The sequence below is a fragment of the Anomaloglossus baeobatrachus genome, chromosome 5 (genome assembly GCF_048569485.1).
Source record: "Anomaloglossus baeobatrachus isolate aAnoBae1 chromosome 5, aAnoBae1.hap1, whole genome shotgun sequence".
Lineage (NCBI taxonomy): Eukaryota > Metazoa > Chordata > Amphibia > Anura > Aromobatidae > Anomaloglossus > Anomaloglossus baeobatrachus.
In genome coordinates, this window is record NC_134357.1 from 478519989 (window position 1) to 478545163 (window position 25175).

Sequence of the window (25175 nt, forward strand, 5' to 3'; positions counted from 1 at the left end):
TAAATCTCTGAGACAACTTTTTGTATCCTTCCCCTGAACAACTATGTTGAATAATCTTTGTTTTCAGATCATTTGAGAGTTGTTTTGAGGAGCCCATGATGCCACTCTTCATAGGAGATTCAAATAGGAGAACAACTTCCAAGTGGCCACCTTAAATACCTTTTCTCATGATTGGATACACCTGCCTATGAAGTTCAAAGCTCAATGAGGTTAGAAAAACAATTTAGTGCTTCAGTAAGTCAGTAAAAAGTAGTTAGGAGTATTCAAATCAAGAAATTGATAAGGGTGCCCATACTTTTGCACCAGTCAAATTTTGTTTAAATGCGGATTGCACATTTTCTGTTAGTACAATAAACCTCATTGCAATCCAGAAATATTACTGAGTCCATCAGTTATTAGATATATGAAACTGAAATAGCTGTTGCAAAAACCTAAATCTGTGTTAGTGAGCACTTCTCCTTTGCTTAGATAGTCCATCCACCTCACAGGTGCGGTATCTCAAGTTGCTGATTAGACAAAATGACTATTACACAGGTGTGCCTTAAGCTGGGTTCACACTAAGCGACAGCGACAACGACGTCGCTGTTACGTCACCATTTTCTGTGACGTAACAGCGACCTTGTAAGTCGCTGTTATGATCGCTGCTTAGCTGTCAAACACAGCGACGCAGCAGCGATCATAACGTCGCTGTGCTACATGTGCAGAGAGCAGGGAGCCGCGCTTAGCGCTGGCTCCTTGCTCTCCTAGGTACAGTACACATCGGGTTAATTAACCCGATGTGTACTGCAGCTACATGTCACAGTGCAGAGAGCAGGGAGCCGCGCACACTGCTTAGCGCTGGCTCCTTGCTCTCCTTGCTACAGTATACATCGGGTTAATTACCCAATGTGTACTGCAGCCACATGTGCACAGAGCAGGAGCCGGCGCTGGCAGCAAGGGCGGAGGCTGGTAACGAAGGTAAATATCGGGTAACCAGGGAAAGGTCTTCCCGTGGTTACCCGATGTTTATGCTGGTTACAGCTTACCGCAGCTGCCAGACGCCGCCTTCTGCTCCCTGCTCGCTTCATTTCGTCGCTCTCTCGCTGTCACACACAGCGATGTGTGTGTCACAGCGGGAGAGTGACGACCAAAAAATGAAGCTGGACATTCAGCAACTACCGGCGACCTCACAGCAGGGGCCAGGTCGTTGCTGGATGTCACACACAGCGACAGCGACGGGACGTCGCTGCAACGTCACAGAAAATGGTGACGTAGCAGCGACGTCGTTGTCACTGTGTGTGACACCAGCTTTAGGATGGTCACAATAAAAAATAGCACACTGAGGTGCACAGAATAGAAATAGGTAATCCTTGTAATCCTTCCACCTCACAGGTGTAGCATATCAAGATGCTCAAAGGACAGCATAATTATTGCACAGGTGTGCCTTAGGCTGGCCACAGTAAAAGTTTTAAACAGAAAACGGATTAACCTAAAGGGCCTTTGTAAAATTGGCTGAACTGAAAATAACCCCTTAAAACAATTATATTATTAGATATACATGAAAAAAGGAGAACTATAAATAGAAAATTAAAAACGTTTATAGCACAGAGGTGAATAGAATAGGGAGAGGTAATCCTTCACCTCACAGGTGTGGCATATCAAGATGCTAATTAGACAGTATTATGATTGCACAGTTGTGCGTTAGGCTGGCCACAATAAAAAAAATAGGATGGAGGTGCATCTTGCCCTTTCTCTTAACCGCTATACTATGCACTGCCTGACTGTGGAGGTTGGCACTTTGAGATGTGCGGTATTGTATTGACACCCTCGCTCCTCGTCGACTAGCCGACCAACTCTATTAGATAAAGGAAAAGAAATGGTGCAAATTTGTGCAAAAACAAAATAGTCGTCACAGGACAAAAAATTGATTAGCCTGTCTTTTGGATACAGCAGACAATGATATGAGGATTGAAAAGGTTCTTATCAGAAAGTCACTTCATAGAATGCCACAACGTGTTTCCCCACATGGCTCATCAGGACGGTGCAGTATCATGACAGCAGGATGTCCAGTCTGATATATTTCGCTACGGACTATTTATCTACAGTTAAATAGCCCTCTTATGACTATGGGTTCACCCATTTCCACTTATAGGGTGATAGTTAACAAATAGCTACATCAAATATTATGCCCATGTGCTCCCCCATAGCCCTTACCGCTCCCCCGCGTTTAGAACAATGGCACCGGAAACTGTTGTTGTTATCCGGTCCTCAGTGCGCCTGTATGTTAGGCGTCTAAATTCCATGCTGGAACACACCGCTATTAACATTCATAGCGCACTGGGATCATGTTCGCGCATGTCTGGAATTGCATATTGGAACGCATCCAAGATCCAGTCTGACTAAATTTTTGCCCTATGTTTGATATATACCTGTGACCACTTTTTTGTTTTTGCACAAATTAGCACCATTTCTTTTTGTGTTAAGGAGGCTGATTAGGGCAGACTAAGGATAGTCAATGAGGCGCGGGGGCGCTGTTATCACAAAATTCAGTGTGCTAAACTCTGTGGTCAGGCAGGGCACAGTATGAATGTTAAGAGATAGGGCAAGATAATTATCCATTGAGCATGTTTGGGATGCTCTAGAGCGGCATATACGACAACGTGATCAAGTTCCTGCCATTATCCAGCAACTTCGCAGCCATTGAAGAGGAGTGGACTAAAACGGGCTTTACACGCTACAATATCATTGCCGATATCGCTAGCGATCATACCCGCCCCCATCTTTTGTGCGACACGGGCATATCGCTGCCCGTCGCGCACAAAATCGCGCACCCCCGTCACACAGGCTTACCTGCTGTGCGACGTGGCTCTGGCCAGCGATCCGCCTCCTTTCTAAGGGGGTGGGTCGTGCAGAATCACAGCGACGTCACATGGCAGGCGTCCAATAGAAGCGGAGGGGCGGAGATGAGCGGGGCGTAACATCCCGCCCACCTCCTTCCTTCCGCATTGCCGGTGGAGGCAGGTGAGGAGATGTTCCTCGCTCCTGCGGTGTCACACGGAGCGATGTGTGCTGCCGCAGGAACAAGGAACAACATCGCGTATGAGCGTTAAATGATTTTTGGTTTTAGGACGACCTCTCCACGGCTAACGATTTTGGCCGCTTTTGCGATCGTTTTAGGTCGCACAAAAGTGCCACACGTTGCGATCTTGTTAATGACGCCGGATGTGCGTCACTAACAACATGACCCCGACGATAAAACATTAACGATATCGTAGCGTGTAAAGCCCCCTTAAGAATCCACTGGCCACAAGCAGCAACATGATCAACTCTATATGAAGGAGATAAGTTACACTGCATGAGACAAATACTGGTCACACCATATACTGACTGGTTTTCTGACCCCCAATACTGTAAAACTGCACATTTTAGAGTGGCCTTTTATTGTGGCCAGCCTAAGGCACACCTGTGCAAAAATCATGCTGTCTGATCAGCACCTGTGAGGTGGATGGACTATCTCGGCAAAGGAAAAGTGATCACTAACACAGAAAAAGTATGGTTTCAGACGTCCGTGTTTTAGGTACGTGTGACATCCGTTTTTAACACGAATGCCACACATACCCATGGTATTCTCTGGAGTTACACACACGTCTGTGTTTTCACACGGACCATGTGACCCCGCGTGGCCCCACACATACACACGGAGACATGTCTGTTTTTTCTCCGGCATCACGGGTGTCACACGGATCACACACTGATGTGATCTTTGTAACATCATTGTGAGACGTACCAGAGAAAACACGAGTCTGTGAAATAAAATGATTTTCTATATTCACCTGTATCCAGCGCTGCTGTCTTTGGCTCTGCTGCCTCCTGCTTCTGACCCCCACTAATTATGCTCATTGAATATTCACTGCACCTCGGACCTGGAAGCAGGAGCATCGCAGGGGACAGCGCCGAGGACAGCATCACCGAGGACAGCATCGCCGGTGACAGGTGAGTATTCAGCAAGCAAGCAGTATGTGTGCAGTGACGTCCAGGAGGTCATTCGAGTTCCCAATGAACTCTGATGAAGCCGTGAAGTCACCATCGTGACACCCATTGTAGCGTGTGTCATCAGGAGGTCAGATAATTCTGGAGGAAATAAAATCACTTTTTATTTTATGAAAAAAATGTATACACTGCACCCACAATTTTAATGAATTTGGGGCATAAAAACCATCAGTGAATTTTACAAGCCCCCAAAAGGTGGCAATTCAAGAGTCGGGTACAAACGTTTAGGGGAAAAATTCCTTTAACCACTTATGGCCCCCCCAATATCTTTAGCATTTCTTGCTCAATTGTTGGCTGTTAGATGGAGATTATCCATCCCAGGAACATGTGGTTCCTCTGGGACTTGGGCCTAATATTTCAGCTCCGGTTACAGGGGAAGTCAGGAAAAAAAATAAAATAATAATAATAATAATGTACTTCTGAAACAACCCTTAAAATTGTTTATAGAGGTGAAAGGAGCATAAAGTATTAATAAAAAAAATTCACTCACTTCAATGATGGCGGAGTCGATACTTGCTTGCAATGAAACAAACCCACTTTTCCAATATACTAAAGGAATACAATAATCTAACTCTAGATGACAGCTTCCTGAAAAAAGAAACGTTCATCATTAGACTTATCTTAGGGGTGCAAATATGCAAAACTGATGAGTGACTATTCATTGACCGATTCCCTTACCCATGTGTGAGAGGTAGTCATTGGGAAGGGTGATATCCTTCATGTGGTATCTGATTTGATAGTGCAATGAGTCCTGGAAAACAATGGCCACCGTCAGGTTGCTGTTCATGGCGTCCAGTAATTCCCTTTCATCTGCATATTCTACAAATTTCTCTGCTGTAAAAAATAAAATGACATATGTGAAGCGAGAGGACGGTGAAGGACCCTGTGACTACTGCTGCCCACCATAACCAGCCCAGCAGTCAGTGGGGCACTAAAAGTCAGAACTGTATACACACAATCTATAAATATATTGAACATGTCATTGTGCAATTTATAGGTTGTCTCCTTAAATGTTTCCTCATGACTCTTTGGAAGTAAGTGGAGTATCTTGACGTTCATGAACCTCAATCCAAAATCTGACATAGAGACCCCCGATCATATGCAACACTAATGGTTCCAGAAGCAACTGCTATCTCTGCACTCTCTACGGCTACAACAACGTGGGAGTCAAAATAGAGCATAAATGAGTACAGGTACTGGATAAGAGTTTGTCACTGTATAGAAAGTAGGAAGAGGAGAGCTGTGATATCATCTATTGCGAATAGTGCATCCTGTATTAGCTCCTGTATTTAGAGGGGTTATCAGTTGTTGTATAGTAATGGGAGGAGGTGAGCTGTGACATCATCTATTGTGAATGCTGGATCTTGTGTTATATACTGTATATAGAGGTGTTATCAGTCATTTTACAGGAGGAGGAGGTGAGCTGTGACATCACCTATTGTGAATGGTGGATCTTATGTTATATACTGTATATAGAGGTGCTATCAGTCATTGTGCATTAGGAGGTGAGCTGTGACATGATCTTCAGTGAATGGTGGATACTGTGTTATCTACTGTATATAGAGGTGTTATCAGTTGGTTTACAGGAGAAAGAGGAGGTGAGCTGTGACATTGTGGCGCCCCTGAGGCTTCAGTCACCACAGGGTACTGCACCTCACTTAAGGTGCAGTACTCATCCTGGATCCAGAGGAGGTCGCTAACAGTTCCACGACATACCGATTCACACACACAACCAGGTTGGCCTCCCCACTGGGGACCGGCTAGGGTTGGGTCTTAAGGTAGTTACCAAACATAGGTGGCTGACACCCACTAGCAACAGGGAACCGGGGCAGGAACAGCCACCAGGGGGAGTTAGGAGCAACACAACAGTCAGGAGTTCTCCAGCATAAGAGGAAAAGAGCGGTCGGGTTTTACCGGTGGCTCTAATGGGACGTAGGAGTCAATACGGTCGCCGAAAGGAGAGCTTCATTACTCCCTCGGGACCGGCACAGAACAGGGTGCACAGAATCCTAGGGTGGATTACACTTCAGGTTGTCCATCAAAATCTGCAGGCCAGGGTGATTGCATGTCCCTCCAGCCACCACAGTTCCTGGAGCACAGTTCTAGATAGGGTCCGGAATCGTGAACCAGGTCCGGCCCCACCACGGACCCGTGGCACCTGCATATGGGACGGGAGCAAACACTTTTCAAGAACCAGGGTTCCCAAGAAGCTTCAGGCCACGGGGAGCCACCTCTAGAAGAGCAAGGAGGTTCTAACCTCAAACGGATCCGGGATCAACTGGGGCCCATCACGGCGGTGACCGGCATCTCCCGGGTAAACCAGGACTGTGAGTAAAAGAAACCTTGAACCCGCAGAGACTGTGCCCGTCTGTCCTTGCCGGCGTTGGCGCCCCGCGCTTCAGCGCCCGCCATTACTAAGCCCCTTATCATCCACTCCGGGGCCAGCTCCTCCTGTGGGGGGCAGATCTATCTTTGCTGCTATAACCATTAGCCCCGGACGACAGCGACAGCAGCTGCGGCTAATCCCTGGCCACGTACCACAGGTGGCGTCATTAGACAAATCTCCACCATCATCACCCCCATTCTTTATTGTACATGTTGGGGCCACGAAGCCAGGTAGGGCCACCAGTGATATCCCAAGATGCGACATCACCAGGCCCGGCGACGAGTAACAAGTTTAACCCCTTGCCCGGTTGTGCTACAACATCATAGTTACATAGTTACTTAGGTTGAAAAAAGACCTAGGTCCATCTAGTTCAACCTTCACCTATTGTGAATATTGGATCCTGTGCTATCTTATGTATATAGAGGTGTTATCAGTCATTTTACAGGAGGGAGAGGAGGTGAGCTGTGACATCACCTATAGTGAATGGTGAATCTTGTGTTATTTACTATATAGAGGTGTTATCAGTCATTGTGCAGGAGGAGGTGAGCTGTGACATCATCTTCAGTGAATGGTGGATACTGTGTTATCTACTGTATATAGAGGTGTTATCAGTGATTGAAATGCTGTCTATGATAACGGGTTGACTCACTGACTTTTATGTGAATGTATTGTGGGATGGTCAGAAATCTGTGCACAGATCACTGTGCGGGGAGGGGGAGGTGAAATATGACCATCAACTATTGTGAATGGTTGATCCTGTTGTATTTATAGTTGGCATCTTATCTATAACAACAGCAAGAAACATAAAGTACTCGTGCGTATACTATAAAGGGATTCTCTGCATAGATATCAAAGGTGCTGTCCAATTTCCAAGTAAAGCGATCGAACAAATATAATTGTAAGCGATCATTACTTCAAGTCCCACAGAACCAAAAAAAAAAGTTTTTAAAAAGCTACAGTAGATTTGTGGGTTTTTTTGGACACTGCACTTCCAGGAAAATACGTAATAGAAAGTGATGATGTCAAGTTCAGAATGACGATGATGATGAGACTCAAAGGATCTCTCGATATCCGGCTGCTGCTTCTAATTAAAAATGTCATGTGTGCACACGAGAATAAATAACTGCACAGCAAGTCAGTTATATCTATCTCCATGACTGGCTCTTAACCAAGTGTGTTTTTTATTGTTTGAAAGAAACTCTAGACCAAACAGTAAGGGGGTGTGAACAAAAGTTTTGGTCCAATCAAGTATCGTAGGTCAGGGCTTCATGACGTAGAGAGATCTGCATATTCTCCGTGGATTGGTCAGTCTAGGCTCCAGGAATTTTCCTTGTCCATCTGTCTTGGGTGGAGAACAGGAAATAGCAGCCATCTTTACAATTACATGTGGTGGTATATACTGTGTCTAAGGAAAATACACTGAATATGCAATATACATATATACATGTTAGTAAGAAACAAAAGCATTCACAAATGTGTGTGTTAGTTCACATCTACTGAACTATATAACTGAGTCTATGAAATGGCTGAATTAAGTATTTTTGGATACTCAATTCTTTATCCTCAACAATGATAATATGAAATGTACCTCAAGGTGGTACAAATAAAAATCGTCATCTTGGTGTATAAAAATTACACAGAAAAAGCTACACAAACCAATTTTTTATTTTCCGAAGTTCTGATTTTTTTTTTGCAGCCACTAAAATAATAAAAAACATTACAAGTTTGGTATCGCTGTAAAAAGTAAAGAATATCAAAAAAATAAAATCCCCAAAATATGAATATCAAAAAAGTAAAATCCCCAAAATATGGTGAATTTGGTTTTTTTTTTCACCATTCCACCCCACTTGGATTTTTTTTCCCAGTAAATTTTATGGTAAAGTGAATGGTGTCATTCAAATCTCCAATTTGTCCACACATTATTGTGTAATTCTAGATTTATTAAAGTGATACAAAATAACTTTAAGACAATTTTCATCTAAAATAATTAAATAAAATGGCAGAAATATAAATGTGTCATCATCTTCTGCCCAGGTGTTAACAATCCAGGGGTTTCTTGGTCCAATTCCATATTCTATGATTCATTGGTTAGCACCATGGTTGGCCATGAAGTGATGACATCACAATACAACCCTCCAGAGGATGACTTTGGAACTTGGTGCTTATGACATCACTGCTTGGTCATAATGACATTTGCTTTAGAAATAAAAAGGAATTGACACATAGGTGCCATATTGTCTGGATGCTTTGGAGAAAATGGATCCTGCTACGCAACTACTTCTGGACTCCAGTCTCGCTCTTGTTTCTCACACCTTCATATATGTGAAGATGCTGGTGCAGGTGGGACACAAACCGCTGCCTCCGACATTGACAAGAAACCTTTATGGATGTCAGATGTATCGGCTCCCAGGATTTTTGATGTATGGGAGACACATGATCAATGTGGATGGAAAGAGAGGACTTTAGACTGGCTTCTAAAAGGGGTACAACTGGAAAAGATGAGAAGAAATCCGCTCCCCTGTTCTCCAGAAACCACCGCGGCGATGATTATCCATACATCTGCCATCTGTAGTATCCATCGCTTTCATGCCATTGTACTGTGGATCTAACTCAATCTCACGATCAGGACTCCCGTTCACATGGATGAACAACATGGCATCTTGTTTATATGTTCTAGAAACTATGGACTGATCTCAGCAAACTCCTCAAGGACTGGAAAAAGATCAATAAAGAGCCCAACATATATTGGAGTACTCTGTTTTTCGGGCAGATACCTACTTGAAGAAAAAAAACCTTCCTGGCCCATATATTATCTTGTCCATATGTTGTAGACCATGGACTGACCACAGCAAACTCCTTCTAGATTGGAAAAAGCTCAGCACAGAGCCCAACATATATTGGAGGAGTAGACCATTACTTTGGCCAGTACCTATTGGAAAAATAACTATTCCTGGCCAATATATTATATGGTCCATGTGTTATAGTTATGGACAATGGAGTGACCTTAGAAAACTCCTCCTAGACTGGAAAAAGCTCAGCACAGAGCCCAGCATATATCGGAGGAGTATACTGTTTCTTTGACCAGTTCCTGCTGGAAAAATTACTTTTCCTGACCTATATATTGTCTTGTCCATGTGTTATAGACCATGGACTGACCTTAGCAAACTCCTCCTAGACTGGAAAAAGCTCGGTACAGAGCCCAGTATATAACGGAGGAGTAGACCATTTCTTTGGCCAGTACTTACTGAAAAAATTACTATTCCTGGCCTATATATTGTCTTGTCCATGTGTTATACACCATGGACTGACCTCAAAAAACTCCTCCTAGACTGGAAAAAGCTCAGCCCAGAGCCCAGCATATAACGGAGGAGTAGACCATACTTCAGGCAGGTACCTATTTGTTACAATAGCTATTTCTGGCCTATATATTGTCTTGTCCATGTGTAATAGACCATGGACTTGACCTCAGCAAACACTTCTAAGACTGAAAAAGCTCAGAACAGAGTCCAGCGTGTATCATAGTAGATGTTACGGTTGCTGCGAGCACTGGAGACTATGTCCAGATTTCTTGCTACTGCACATGTGCGAGCGCTGGAGACTAAGTCCAGATTTCTTGCTACTGCACATGTGCGAGCGCTGGAGACTAAGTCCAGATTTCTTGCTACTGCACATGTGCGAGCGCCGGAGACTAAGTCCAATCTTGGAGCCATTGCACATGTGCGGGTGACATCATCGCTGACACGAGGTCACATGTCTCTGACACCTTCTATGCCGATTGGTCGCTGGTCATGTGCTTGTGACGTCTTGCTCGGTGATAGGCCAGCATGACGTCACTCCTGTCGTTCTGGCAGCGGATTGGCTCTGGTGTCCTCCATCTTGGATGAGGCACAGAGTCTATATAAGACCCTGACACACGCCGCATGGTGCTCAGTCCTCTTGGTTCATGCATATGAGTAGACGCTCTGTGCGCGTTCCTCTAGGCATTCCTCTGTCTATGCTAGGTGAGCGCTACCGGCAGGGTAGCGTTCTTATACCTTACAGCTTCGGCTGCTGTCCGTATCCTTACCTCTTAGGGGAGCGGACATAGGCAGGTGCCTGAGGCACATGGTCTGGCTGGGCCTTGTGATTCTACTCGTAGGTGGACGTTGCCGCTAGGGTAACGTTCCTTATACTGCGTCTGGCAGTTGTTCGTATCCTCGCACACTAGGGGAGCGAACAGAGGTAGGAGCTTTGTGCGGCTTACGCTGCTGTTCGTCTCTTTTGCACCACTAGAAGAGCGGACCTAGGCAGGTGCCATATCTAGTGGTTCGTGTCCTCGCACACTAGTGGAGCGAACGCAGGTAGGAGCTTTGTGCGGCTTACGCTGCTGTTCGTCTCTTTTGCACCACTAGAAGAGCGGACCTAGGTAGGTGCCATTTCGCACACATTGCCTTTGTCTCTGTGATTGTTAACAGAGATCATTCCACACACCCTCCAAGTAAGGGAGGAATTGCTTTACTTACTTATTATATTCTTCTGTGAGTTAACAGAGGTATTGCACTCTGCCATAGTCTGCAGCAAAGTCTTTGCACGGTGGACCCTGACTGTCTGATACTCCTTTCAGTTATTATCAGACAGCCCCCCGTAACAGTAGATTGTTTCCCAAGCAGGTACCTTCTTGAAAAATAACTATTTCTGGCCCATACATTGTCTTGTACATGTGTTGTAGCCCACATGTACCTGTCCCTCCTCAGTACTGTAACTGATGCGTACAATTACAATGCTCCAAAAAAGTGCCAAGAGCACAGATATAGTGAGGGACGGAATGAAATGTAATGGAGACAGACAACTCTAATAAAACTGTGAGTAGAAAAAGTTTCAAAGATTTATTAAAAGGGTCGGCCACTTGATTAATCACTAGTGACTGCACCCAGAGACAATGAGATGATGGTGAGGTCAGTTATGTCATTTTATGACACACGATCTCCCAATTTCAAAACATAACAAGCTTAATGTGCACTAAAGCCAACCATTATTACTGAAAGACAAAGTTGTCCATAGACATGTGTGTTATAGACCATGGACTGACCACAACAAGCTCCTCCTGAACTGGAAAAAGCTCAGCACAGAGCCATTATCTTTTGGAGGAGTAGACCTCTCTTCGGGCAAGTACCTACTAGAAAACAAAATATTCCTTGCCCAAATATTGTCTTGTCCATGTGTTATAGACCACGGACTGACCAAAACAAACTCCTCCTGGACAAGAAAAAGCTCAGCACAGAGCACAGCTTATATCGGAGGAGTAGACTGCTCTTCTGGCAGGTACCTGTTAGAAGATGCTATTTCCGAATAGAGGAGACGGACAGCATACGTCCCTCTTCAGACAGTACCTGTTGTGTCCAAACTCAACAATCTAAGAAAGTGCGAAGAGCACAGACAGTGTAAAAGATGAAAAAGAGTATGAGAGACGACTTAACTAAAACTCCAAGTACGGAAAATTTTAGAGGCTTTTATTGAAATTGCCAATCACTAGTGATGGCATCAAAGACAATGGTGAGGTTTACCTCGATTTCAAAATCTTTTTGAGACACTACATGTGCACCACAATGGATGTAGAGTTAAACCTTGTTGCTAGAAGACAATGACAGCCAAGACTGGTCACTAATGACTCCTTACACAAATTATCAGCCATGACGACGGTCCACCGCATACTCAATGGACATGGATATGATGTTGAACTACACCCGTATGGTGAAACATAAAAACAAGACTTGACGCATCGCTTGCTGAAGGATTTATATCATCTTGCAACTTGTTCAGAAATTGATATTGAGTGGAAGTCGATTAAAGATCCAGAGGCCTCGAGCCAAGATGGTGACGATACAATAAAGCAATGTTTGTAATGACCACAAGTAATTGTGTCCTCTGTGTAGAGCACAGCACACATATTGGTGCCCACCACACACAATCACAATACAAGGGTATAGCCTCATGCTTCTACGTCGGAGCAGGTCCAGGCAGGCGGATTCTATAATTTATCTTTATGGGCGTCCTCTTTTCTGTTTTTGAAACTGTATTCTATAAGTAAAATCCAATCAAAATTTTGCGTCAATCTCTTTGGCCTTTCTGTTCACCTACCTGGAATTATGCTGTTCTCAGCCACCTTCTTCATGATATCCCTGGTGGACGGAGGACTACGGACATATCCAACCGTAATGCCGGAAGTGTTAAATCCATCCAAAGCCCCGAGCTCCGCTGCAGGGGAGCGATCTAATTTTTCCAGCGCACTCTGTTCCCCAATTGTGATTAACATGAACATTAACAATACAAATGCCAAGTTCTGCACCCATTCCTGAAAAAAAACAACAATTGCTATAAATAGCTGGTAAAAGTAATCGTCCATATTAATCAGACTATATCTCATGTTGTAGCAGCCTGGTCTCCCATTCCTCTTCTCAGCTCACAAAGCTGTCTGATATCTTCATCAATCAATCTCTGCCACACCCCTCTTGCCTCTTACTGGGTGGAGTGTCCACACTGATCATGACTGGCCACACCTAGTTGAAGGAAGAAGGCCCTGGCAGGGCTGTACCTAGATATTCCCTGTAAAATCAGTGGCTATCACAGCATGTTACACATGACTGCACTTGTGTTTGTTATACCTGTAGCACACACCCTGTTCTTCTCTGCTCTAATTACTTAAAAGTCTGTACAGTGCCATACTATATCCAGAAATGTCAATGAAGAGAAATTATTAACACTTTACTAACAAAGCCTATTTTCATTTTTAAGTTTTTGTTTTTTCCTCCCTTTCTTTTTAGAACAAGAACATTTTTACTTACCTTTTTTTTGGGGGGGACGCTCAATGACCGAAAAACTGTAATTTTGGCTTTTTTTATTTGTTTTTGTTTACGGCAATTATTATGTGTTCTATTACGTAATGGTAAATCATTTTATAATTTTGATAGAGCAGGCTTTTCTGGATATTTTAATGTTTTTTAAATGTATTAAATAAAAAAGAAAAATTCCAGGGCTTGAATCTGCACAGGCTGGGCTTCATAAGAGAACAAGAATGGCATGGACAGATCCTTTAATGGCAAACCCACTGGCAGAGGGCTTGGCCATGGGCATGTGAATTGACCCCTCCCCTGGATTGTAAAGCCTGCTTTACACCTTACAATTAAGCATACGATATCGTATGCAATGTGACACGCCCCCATCGTATGTGTGCCACGTTCAATTTGTTGACCGTGTCGCACAAACGATTAATTGCCGTCACACGTACTTACCTACCATACGACCTCGATGTGGGCGGCGAACATCCACTTCCTGGAGTGGGAGGGACGTTCGGTGTCACAGCAAAGTCACACGGCAGCCGGCCAATAGAAGCGGAGGGGCGGAGATGAGCGGGACGTAAATATCCCGCCCACCTCCTTCCTTCCGCATAGCCGGCGGGAGCCACGGGACGCAGGTAAGCTGCAGTTCATCGTTCCCGGGGTGTCACACACTACGATGTGTGCTGCCTCGGGAACATTGAACAACCCGACGTTCAATTTTTAGGTTTTGAACGACATGTATGCGATCAATGTTTATTCGTTCAATCGCAATCGCACGAAGGTTTCACATACTACAATATCATTAACAATGCCAGATGTGCGTCACGACCGCCGACACATCGTTATATTGTAGCGTGTAAAGCCCGCTTAACACTTAAATGCTGCTGTCTGAGATTCACAGTGGCATTTATGTGATTAATCAGCAGAGATAGGAGCTAGACCTGATCACTTCTGTTAGAAGCAGATGCTGTCTGTATAAGTAGAAGAAATATTACCTTCCAGTTTAACCTCAAAAGATACATCATATGCCGACTCTTTTAAACCGAATACACATAGAGAAACTTAAAGTCTTTGACGCAAAAAATTTTTTTTATCAAAATTACCAAAAATATTTTTATTTCAATAATACACATGTAAAAAAGACACATACATATAACAGTATAATCAAATAGACCCAGAGTAAAGGGAACCCCGTCCCTGGAGACATGCACCACACGGTGTGGTACGGATCTTAGTCCTAACAAGTGACATATACTCTTTAAGACTATGAAGAAGATGGTAAGTAGTAGTCTAGTCCTCAAGGAATCATAGTTAGCAGGACCCCAGATATATTTAGATGGTTCAGTTAAGTACAGTATATTATGTTAGCAAATTACCATTATTTAATGAAGTTACAGTCTGTTACTTATGTATTGCTTTGCTATCATATGTAAACAGATATTTAAGCTGCACATATTAGGGATTGTCAGATAACCAACACTTGGGATTCATATGTTGAATACATAACTTAATTTCCTGGTGCTACGTAATATTTTTGTTATAACCTAGTGCAGTGAAACCTCACTATATATGTTATGACTTTGTGTTTATACTTGGGCACAGGGAATTAATTAATGTCTGCGGGTGTCCAGTTTACATATTGTGAAATAGAGACTGATTGATTAGATCCTCACTTGGGCATTTTTTAACAAATAGTTCCATAAATAAAGAGTTCATATAATATACTTAACTGAACCATCTAAATATATCTGGGGTCCTGCTAACTATGAATCCTTGAGAACTAGACTACTACTTACCATCTTCTTTATAGTCTTAAAGAGTGTATGTCCCTTGTTAGGACTAAGATCCGTACCACACAGTGTGGTGCGTGTCTCCAGGGTTGGGGTTCCCTTTATTCTTGGTCTATTTGATCACACTGTGTGTTTTTGTGTGTTTTTGATGTATGTGTCTTTTTTACATGTGTATTATTGAAATAAAAATATTTTTGGTAATTTTGATAAAAAAACCCTTTTTGCGTCAAAGACTCTAATCTACTCTATATGTGTATGCGGTCTGTATAAGGCCTGTTTCACATGTCAGTGAAAAACACATATGTCCATTCCTGTGCCGTGATTCATGGCACGTCGGTTGTCCATGTGCAATCTGTTATGCGTACTCCGTCATTGCACATGGAGATAAACTCACCTGTCCCCGCTCCTGCTGTCTGTGGTGCTGAATTCTTCAGCTTTGCTGTGATTCCGCCCCCGCTGCAGCTACTTCCGGGTCAGCTGTGCCTGCATACATCAATATGCATGCCAGTAATTCGCCGGCTCTGAAGCAGCAGCCAGCAGAGGCTGAACACAACATCGCTGGAGAAGGTGAGTATAAAATAGGTTTTATTTTCAATGTTCGTGTTTCTCTGGTACGTGTTTCACAGATCACACCATAGCGTGGTTCGTGGGACATCAGTGATGCCAGAAAAAAACGGACACGTCTCCATTCGAGCACACGGACACGCGTGTACGCTGCTCGGAGACATAGTCAGTGAAAAATCACTGATGTGTGAGCAGACGCATTGATTATAATGGGTCTCTGTGTGTGCATTATTCTGGTACGTATAAAAACTAGCACATAAGTACAAGAATCACTGATGTCTGAAACAGGCCTAACACAGCCTGCACCCAATTCCTGATCCTGCTCCATACTCCTCGCATATCCAACATATACAGTGGGGAAAAAAAGTATTTAGTCAGCCACCAATTGTGCAAGTTCTCCCACTTATAAAGATGAGAGAGGCCTGTAATTGACATCATAGGTAGACCACAACTAAGAGAGACAAAATGGGAAAACAAATCCAGAAAATCAACTTGTCTGATTTGGCAAGATTTTTTTTCCAAATTATGGTGGAAAATAAGTATTTAGTCATCTAAAAACATGCAAGATTTCTGGCTCTCTCAGACCTGTAACTTCTTCTTTAAGAGGCTCCTCTGTCCTCCACTCATTACCTGTAGTAATGGCACCTTTTTGAACTTGTTATCAGTATAAAAGACACCTGTCCACAACCTCAAACAGTCACACTCCAAACTATGGTGAAGACCAAAGAGCTATTAAAGCACACCAGAAACAAAATTGTAGCCCTGCACCCGGCTGGGAAGACTGAACCTGCAACAGGCAAGCAGCTTGGTGTGATGAAATCAACTGTGGGAGCAACAATAAGAAAATGGAAGACATACAATGAACACTGATTATCTCCTTCGATCTGGGGCTCCACGCAAGATCTCATCCCATGGGGTCAAAATGATCACAAAAACGGTGAGCAAAAATCCCAGAACCACACGGGAGCACCTAGTGAATGACCTGCATAGAGCTGGGACCACTGTAACAAAGGCTACCATTAGTAACACACTACGCCACCAGGGAATAGATCCTGCAGTGCCAGACATGTTCCCCTGCTTAAGCAAGTACATGTCCGGGCCCTTCTGAAGTTTGCTAGAGAGCATTTGGATTATACAGAAGAGTATTGGGAGAATGTCATATGGTTTGAGGAGACCAAAGTATAACTGTTTGGTAGAAACACAACTCATCGTGTTTGGAGGAGACAGAATGCTGAGTTGCATCCAAAGAACATCATACCTACTGTGAAGCATAGGGGTGGCAACATCATGGTTTCGGGCTGTTTCTCTGCAAAGGGACCAGGACGATTGATCTGTGTACATGAAAGAAGAAATGGGGCCATGTACTGTGAGATTTTGAGTGCAAACCTCCTTCCATCAGCAAGGGCATTGAAGATGAAACGTGGCTGGGTCTTTCAGCATGATAATGATCCCAAGCACACCCCCAGGGTAACGAAGGAGTGGGTCCGTAAGAAGCATATGAAGGTCCTGGAGTGGCCAGCCAGGCTCCAGATCTCAACCCCATAGAAAACCTTTGTAGGGAGCTGAAAGTCGGTGTTGCCCAACGACAGGCACAAAACATCACTACTCTAGAGGAGATCTGCATGGAGGAATGGGCCAATGTACCACCAACAGTGTGTGCCAACCTTGTGAAGACTTACAGAAAATGTTAGACCTCTGTCATTGCCAGCAAAAGATATATAACAAAATATTGAGATGAACTTTTGTTATTGACCAAATACTTATTTTCCGCCATAATTTTAAAAAAAAATCTTTCCGGATTTTTTTTCTCATTTTGTCTCTCATAGTTGTGGTCCACCTATGATGTCAATTAGAGGCCTCTCTCATCTTTTTAAATGGGAGAACTTGCACAATTGGTGGCTGACTAAATACTTTTTTTCCCCACGATAGATATCAGAAAGGGGTCAATATAAGGACATTCATGACTTCACGGCAGGTATATGATGTAGGTTTCGTGGAACTAGAGAAGCTATTATTCACATACGTAAAAAGCATCACACACTGTTTGCGACTTTTCCCCTTATATGACCGTGCTTTGCCTAATCCACACTCATATTATGCTTCCTACTGCATTTATTAAGGATCAGTCAAAAATATGAATTTCCACTCAGATGTACAGAGTGGAAATTCATATTTTTGACTGATCCTTATTAAATTTACTAGGAAGCATAATATGCATTTGTATTATTGATGAAGATTACGGGAATAATGGTCTGTCTCCTCCTGACATGAGATCATACATGAGGAACATCTGCAGGCCCTGGAGAGTAACAGAAAAACAAAGATATCTCCAAAGCGCCAAGATCTCACATATTGAAGTAAAGTAAAATGTCCCTGTTTTTGTTGTGGAAATGCTGCTTAATTGCCACAGAGTGATGTGAAGGGTAAAATCCAGAAATATATTTCTATGCTGGAGCTTTCATTTCCCAAGCTCGTGGTTGAGCTTTCTTAGGCTAGTTTCACACATCCGGCTTTTCCGGATTCGGTGCATGCTAGTACAATGTATACAGTACAATGGCAGCACGACAAGCGCTGGTCACATGCTGTCATGTGACCGGAGCATGTGACCCGGAAAGTTGCGTGCGTCGAATCTGGCAAACCAGCGAAAAGCTGGATGTGTGAAACCAGCCTTATGGCTAATTCCTTATGGCTGTATTTCTAGGCTTCATGCCAGCTAATCTGGACTCACTGATCACAGTATTTTCCTCTGTCCATACATAGCAGACATTTTCTACAGAAAATCCACAAGGAATCATCCTCATTAAAATCTTCTTGTGCCCCATGCTGGGTTTGTAGAAGATTTCATCTTGTGCAAATCTGCGGCAAAATTACAACATTGGAGCTTTGAAAAAATTGCCAATCTCACCTTAATTCTCTAAGATTTTTGTTGATGGTGTTTTTAAAATCCATTATGGAACTGTAAATCGTTGAGTATTTGTGGTGCAGAATTAACCAATAAGTCTCAGGAAATTCTACGGGCACTGTGATGGCCATTACTAGTGGTTTCCATCTCTGGCAGATACATTATTTGCTTACCCAGATAGTGGAGCATTTCCTCCTCCATTTCAGAAGCAGATTCTTTAGTAGCAGGGCCAAGGTTTGTTGAAAAAGACTTGTGTCCATCACATTCCTCTCCGTCATCTGGAAGACAGAAGGTCGGCAATAAAACCCTCTAAATCGCACATAATCTGCTGGTGAGTTCTCTTTTTTCTTAGACTCCCTCATATATTCCCAGACAGAGACTTCCATAACCCATGCCAAACAATAGTTCTCATTAATATTAATAATACATACATGTTCCATGAATGCTATGACCTTAGGGGGGCATCACGCAACAGGCCCTGACATGTAAGTATTAATTTTGAGTAAGTTGCAGATTCTCTAAAAAGGGCACTTGTCAGTAGGGAACCTGTCTGCCATGAAGGGGGAGACTTGGTCAAGTCTGATTATGTAGGTGGTACGTGTCACATCCACATGATACCAGGGCAGAAAGTTTCCAGCAGCACCTTTGTTCTGCTTGAAACCTTGTGCCCTGTCATCATGTCAATGTGAAACTTAGCACATACCTATTGATTTGCAGACTAAATACCCTGCTACTTGTACTCTTCAGTGCAGCGTGGTGCAATTTCTTCCCCACGTAGTTGGTGCAAAATGGAACACCCAAACAAGACCTGCAGTATATGGGAACAGCCTAACAGGACCTTCTGTGTGCCGGGAACACCCCAGAGGACAGAGGACTTGCTGAATGCCGGGAACACCCCACAAGATCTGTTGTATGCCGAAAACACCCCAAAAGACCTGCCATATATCGGGAACACCCAATAAGACCTGCCGTGTATCAGTCAGTCCCCACAAGATGTCAATGTACTGGTAACCCCAACAGGACCTGCTGTATACTGAGAAAACTCTCATAATCTACTGTATACGCTAAACACCTAAGACCTGCTGTGTACTGGGAACACTTAACAAGATCTGCCAAATACCAGGAACACCCCACAGTGCCTGCCTTTGTGACGCCCTAGGCAAGCCAGGGGTCACAGGTCATAACACCATCACACCCTACACCCCGGATAGGTACACCAAAGCTACACAAAAATCCTTGTTGCCTTCCTCCAGGGGCTGATGTCCACACCAGGGGGTGGGCCAGGCGGTTGGCTCTGCCCACCGAGGAGTTCACAGCCCTGGAGGCGGGAAAACCGGGCAGATAGAGAGTGGAAGTGAAGGAGTAAACAGTGAAATGGTAGAGGAGCAAGAGAGGAAGGAGAAGGAGGACAGTGAGAGTAGTGACAGAGAAAGTGACAGTTGAGAAAGCCTGAAGTTGGTCCGGGTGTGTGCCCCGGACTGAGAACAGCAAGGTCAGCAGACGGCGGTGACCGTCTGCAGGAGAGGCTACTTGGAGGTTGCCGAAAGGACCGTGGACGGGTGGTGGCCCGACGGTACCGGAGCGGTATACGAAGAGAAGCCAGCACCATTGGCAGGGGCCTTTCGGATCCCGGCAAGGCTAGGAGTCGCCGTGAATTTGCCAAATCCGTCAGTGAAGGGGACCTCTGGGTCTCCCAACAACCAACTCCCGATTGAAGGCAACAGTCCGACCGTTAGAGAGAGACACCGCCACCGCCAAGGCACCAGTTTCTCAGGGCCAGCGCCTGCGGGCAAAGAGGGGCTCCTCTGGCACATATCCAAGCCGGGGAGCGGGTTACCGGTGGGAACCCATCGCTACCAACATAGACTTAGGTGCAGGAAAAGGGACCGTCACCGTCAACTACCGGGGAAAAGCAACAGCAGCCGTCCGTGGGAACCGTCTTTCCAGCCGTGTGTTTTACCGAGAACTGTGTCACCGTCTCAGGCTGAGTGAGTACCACAGTGCCGTGAGGCACAGCGCTGCCCCTGCACCCCACCAAGCCCTGCACCGACCCCGCCATCCCTCATCCTCCAACTCATCACTGGGCCCCGGGACAACCACCCCCTATCCACGGAGGGGAGAACTAACAACTTTGCTGCTCCCTGTCACCGCTCCTGGGATTCCCATACAGAGCAGCGGTGGTGCCCATACAATCACCACAACCGTGGGACAATAAACTATCCCCAAAAACCAAACCCCTTTCACTCACGGGCGAGGAGCGCCGCTCGAGTCCCCGGGATCCGGCCCATCGCTCGAGCCACCGAGCAGCAGCAGGCCGCAGCAGCAGCGGCAGCCGGACCCGAGCAGTGGGCTAGCGCAGCGTCCCCTCCTCCACCCGCGACAACTTGGCGTCACGAACAGGATCTTACCGCTCTGCCGTTGGGTAGAGGTGCGCCTTGTGACCGCCGGAGGTGGCCGGCCGGAAAATTCCAGAAGCCGCCATCTGTGGCGCGAAGAGTTCTCGCTCGAGCGTCTTCTCGAGTAGCAGAGGCGAGAAGGCCAAAACCCCGCCCCGATAGAGGCGGGGCCGGAAAGAAGCTAAGGGGGACGGAAACAAGATGTCTGCGCCCGACAGAGCCGCTGGAGGAGCGGTGGTCGCAGCCGCAGTGGCACCCGTGGATGGGAATGGGCCTGCCCAGGTCCCGGCCGTGCTGGCGGGAGGTGCCGCAGCCCCCGCTCTCGCTCAGGTGATGCCGTTCTCCTTGCCCTATGCGCTCGGAGCTACCTGGCTACCGCAGTATGACGGGAAACCTGATGCTTTACAGGTCTTCCGGAAAAAGCTTAATCCGCTTTTGGAATTGTACCCCCTGACTGATAAGCAGCGTGCAGCGGTAGTGCTGGGCCAGCTAACTGGCGCAGCTGAGCAGGAAGCGGAGACCTGGGCCGAGGGGGACCGGCTCTCTGTAGCCACCATCTTTGAGAAGCTACAGACTGCCTTTGAGACCCGTACCGAAGCTGAGCTGAGGATGCAGTTTTACCAGTGCCGGCAACGGTCTGTGGATAGCATTCGGGACTACGCTTTACGTCTGCAAACCGCCCTTCGCACCCTAAAGCGGGTAGACACTATCAATGAGGCGGACAGCAACAAGATGTTAGTAGAGCAATTTGTGCAGGGGATGAGGTGCTCTGAGGATCGCAAACAGCTCCGGCTGTGGGCCCTGGAACACCCTGATGTGGACTTTGCTGTGTTAAAGGAACAAAACAATGGAAAAGATCCAGCTGGACTCCAAGGAGATGAATAAAAATGCTTCTTTATTTGTAACTTGGTTAAAAATAAATATCCATATTGCAAATGAAAACACCGCAATATGGATATTTATTTTTAACCAAGTTACAAATAAAGAAGCATTTTTATTCATCTCCTTGGAGTCCAGCTGGATCTTTTCCATTGTTTTGTTCCATTACCTTCTCAGCTTGCTGCTGTAATCCGTGCCGGAATAAAGGACATTAACAGGAGGATATACTCAGGCTTGTCTCTGCAGTGGTGAGCGGTTTTTGTTCTTTTCTCTATATTTACCTTGCTGTGTTAAAGGAACGGGCCATTAAAGAACTGCAACCCCCAGCTTCAGAAATCTCGGAGCCAGCCCTGTGGCCAATTGAGACGGCCCCCGTCGTGGTGGCCCCTGCCCCACCAGCCTCTCCAATGCCTACAGCTCCCAGCAGCACAATGGAAGAACTGGCAGCCCAGGTCCGCCGTATGGACGGAGACCTCGCCAAGATTCTCGCTGCACTCCAACCTTTGACCAGATCCCTGCCTCCAACCAGGATACAGTTCGCCGACAGCCCTGAGGATGTTCCCTGGATGCAGCGGAGAAGTGCTAACAACTCACGGAACAGGCCTCCAACCTGCTACAAGTGCAACAAGCCTGGCCATTACTTCCGACAGTGCCCGTTAAACGAGCAACCCCTGGGGCCACGGGCCATTCCTCACGAGTAGAACCCCATGGCCCCCCAGACTGGCGGGACCGGTATATCGGGGCCCGGCCCATCATCCCCGTGGCTGTGGACGGCATCCCGGTGATGGCTCTCTTGGACACTGGATCACAGGTAACCACCATACCATACACATTGTACCAGCGGTATTGGGGGACAGACGAGCTGGCACCCCCAGATACTAGTATAACACTGATTGCTGCTGATGGACTCCCATTGACCCAAGTTGGGTATAAACAAGTGGCTATGACCGTGGGGCGAGCTGAACTGCAACACCAGGGTATGATCGTGATCATGAATGAACCCAGTGACCATAACCCAAAGATAGTGCTAGGAACCAATGTGATGGAGCACTGTATGGGTGATGTGTTGGCCTTCCTGCAGCAGCTGGCCGCCACGGTGGCGGGGAGCCGACAGAGAGCTGTGCAGCGTGAGATCCGAGCCTTGATGTACCGCCAGCATGTAAACTCAACAGGAGGAGAGATTGGTGGAGTGAGAGTGATGGATGTTGCTCCGTTGATTGTACCCCCTAGGAGTGAGATGATGATTTGGTGTAGAGCGGCAGTAGGGCCTCAGGGGCGTGACTACCCTGCCATGATAGAGCCCATGCCCTCCGAACACTGGCCCACCATAATGGCCGCCCGAGGGGTGGTAGATGTAAAGAAGGGGAGAGTGCCCATGAGGGTGCTGAACTGTGGGGAGGAAGAAATCAGGCTTCCCCGGTATGCCACCCTTGCCAAGCTGCTCACCCTGGATCCCCACACTATCCACGAGGCAGCTCCCCCAGTTCCCCCACCTATTACCAGCACTCACCCGCCCCAAGGGGAGTTAAATGAGTGGCACCAACAGCTACACGTGGGCACTGACGATACCCCTACACATCACAAAGAAGGGGTGTACAGGGTGGTGCGGGAGTATGAGCAAGTTTTCAGCAAACATTCATTAGACTTTGGGCAGATTAAAGGGGTCCAACACCACATCCCCACCGGTGAGCACCCCCCTTTCAAAGAGAGGTATAGGCCTATTCCCCCTGCGCATTACCAATGCGCCAAAGATATGTTGAGGAACATGAAAGAGGCAGGGGTTATTCGGGACAGCTGTAGTCCCTGGGCCTCCCCGTTGGTGCTGGTCAAGAAGAAGGATGGCACCATGCGGATGTGTGTGGACTACCGGAAGATTAACCAGATAACGCATAAAGATGCTTATCCATTGCCCCGTATCGAAGAGTCTTTGGCTGCACTGAGAACTGCAAATTACTTCTCTACCCTTGACCTCACCAGTGGATACTGGCAAGTGGCAGTGGCACCGGAGGACCGGGAGAAAACCGCCTTCACCACCCCAATGGGGCTCTGTGAATTCAATAGTATGCCGTTCGGGCTGTGCAACGCCCCTGGAACCTTCCAACGGCTGATGGAGTGCTGTCTGGGACATCTAAACTTCGAGACCGTCCTGTTATACTTGGATGATGTGATTGTGTACTCCCAGACGTATGAAGCCCATCTGGAGCACCTGGCCGAGGTGTTCGCGTCCCTTGCCAAATACGGGATGAAGTTGAAGCCCTCTAAGTGTCACCTGCTGAAACCCAGAGTGCAGTACCTGGGGCATGTAGTGAGTGCAGAAGGTGTCGCCCCTGACCCTGAGAAGATCACTGCCATCCAAGGCTGGCCAAGACCAACCACAGTGAGGGAAGTAAGGCAGTTTCTGGGTCTGGTGGGGTACTACCGGCGCTTTATCAAGGGATACACGAAGATGGCTGCCCCCATGCAAGATCTCCTCGTGGGGCAGACCAAAGGTGGTAGACCCATAGGAGCCCCACTGGTGTGGGAAGAAAGGCATGAGGAATCCTTCTGACAGCTGAAAGCGGCCTTGACAGGAGAAGTCCTAGCATACCCTGACTACGGCTGCCCATTCATCCTCTACACAGACGCCAGCAATGTGGGATTGGGGGCAGTCCTGTCCCAGGTCCAGGATGGGAAGGAGAAAGTGATTGCTTATGCTAGCCGAAAGCTCCGGCCAACTGAAAGGAACCCTGAGAACTACAGCTCCTTCAAGCTCGAGCTCCTGGCACTGGTATGGGCTATCACTGAGCGGTTCCGCCACTACTTGGCCGCAGCAAAATGCACTGCTTTCACGGATAACAATCCGTTGACTCACCTGGACAAGGCCAAGTTGGGCGCGTTGGAGCAGCGGTGGGTGGCCAGGCTAGCCAACTATGACTTCACAATCAAATACAGGGCTGGTCGTGTCAACATTAATGCTGATGCACTCTCTCGGATGCCCCACTTGTCAGAAGAAGGGTGCGAAGATGACGACCTCGAAGAGATCGAGTTGCCTGCATTTCACCAGCCACCAACTGAGAAGGTACATGTCCACCAACAACGGGTGAACCTGGATCCACTGCCCAGTCAGGAGTGGCAGGAAGTTCAAAACCAGGCACCCGCTGTCCGCCTAGTCAAGACCCTGGTGGAACAAGGCACTGTGGGAATGGACCCTGCCGCCCCAGCTGAAGCCCAACGCTTGTGGAAGGAACGGAACCGGCTGTATCTTCATCAAGGGAAGCTGTACCGTGAGCTGATCAACCCGAAGACTCATGAGAAAATCCGCCAGTTGGTTATCCCCCAAGCTGATGTGCCCACTGTTTTGCAGGCATACCATGATGGTGCCGGACACTTCGGATGGAAGAAGCTGGAGATGCTGTTGAGAGAGCGGTTCTATTG

At 46.3% G+C, this 25175-nt stretch overlaps 1 protein-coding gene across 1 annotated transcript in view; it reads right to left on the reverse strand.

Moving 5' to 3' along the window:
• LOC142311866 (cholesterol transporter ABCA5-like) overlaps window positions 1-25175 on the reverse strand; it is a 214307-nt gene that overhangs the window by 176300 nt on the left and 12832 nt on the right. Inside the window, exons 2-5 of the mRNA XM_075350671.1 lie at window positions 18660-18764; window positions 12533-12746; window positions 4708-4863; window positions 4520-4617 (exon numbers count right to left, since the gene is read on the reverse strand). Of these exons, the coding sequence (XP_075206786.1) occupies window positions 4520-4617; window positions 4708-4863; window positions 12533-12746; window positions 18660-18764 (573 nt within the window). The remainder of the gene's footprint in view (window positions 1-4519; window positions 4618-4707; window positions 4864-12532; window positions 12747-18659; window positions 18765-25175) is intronic.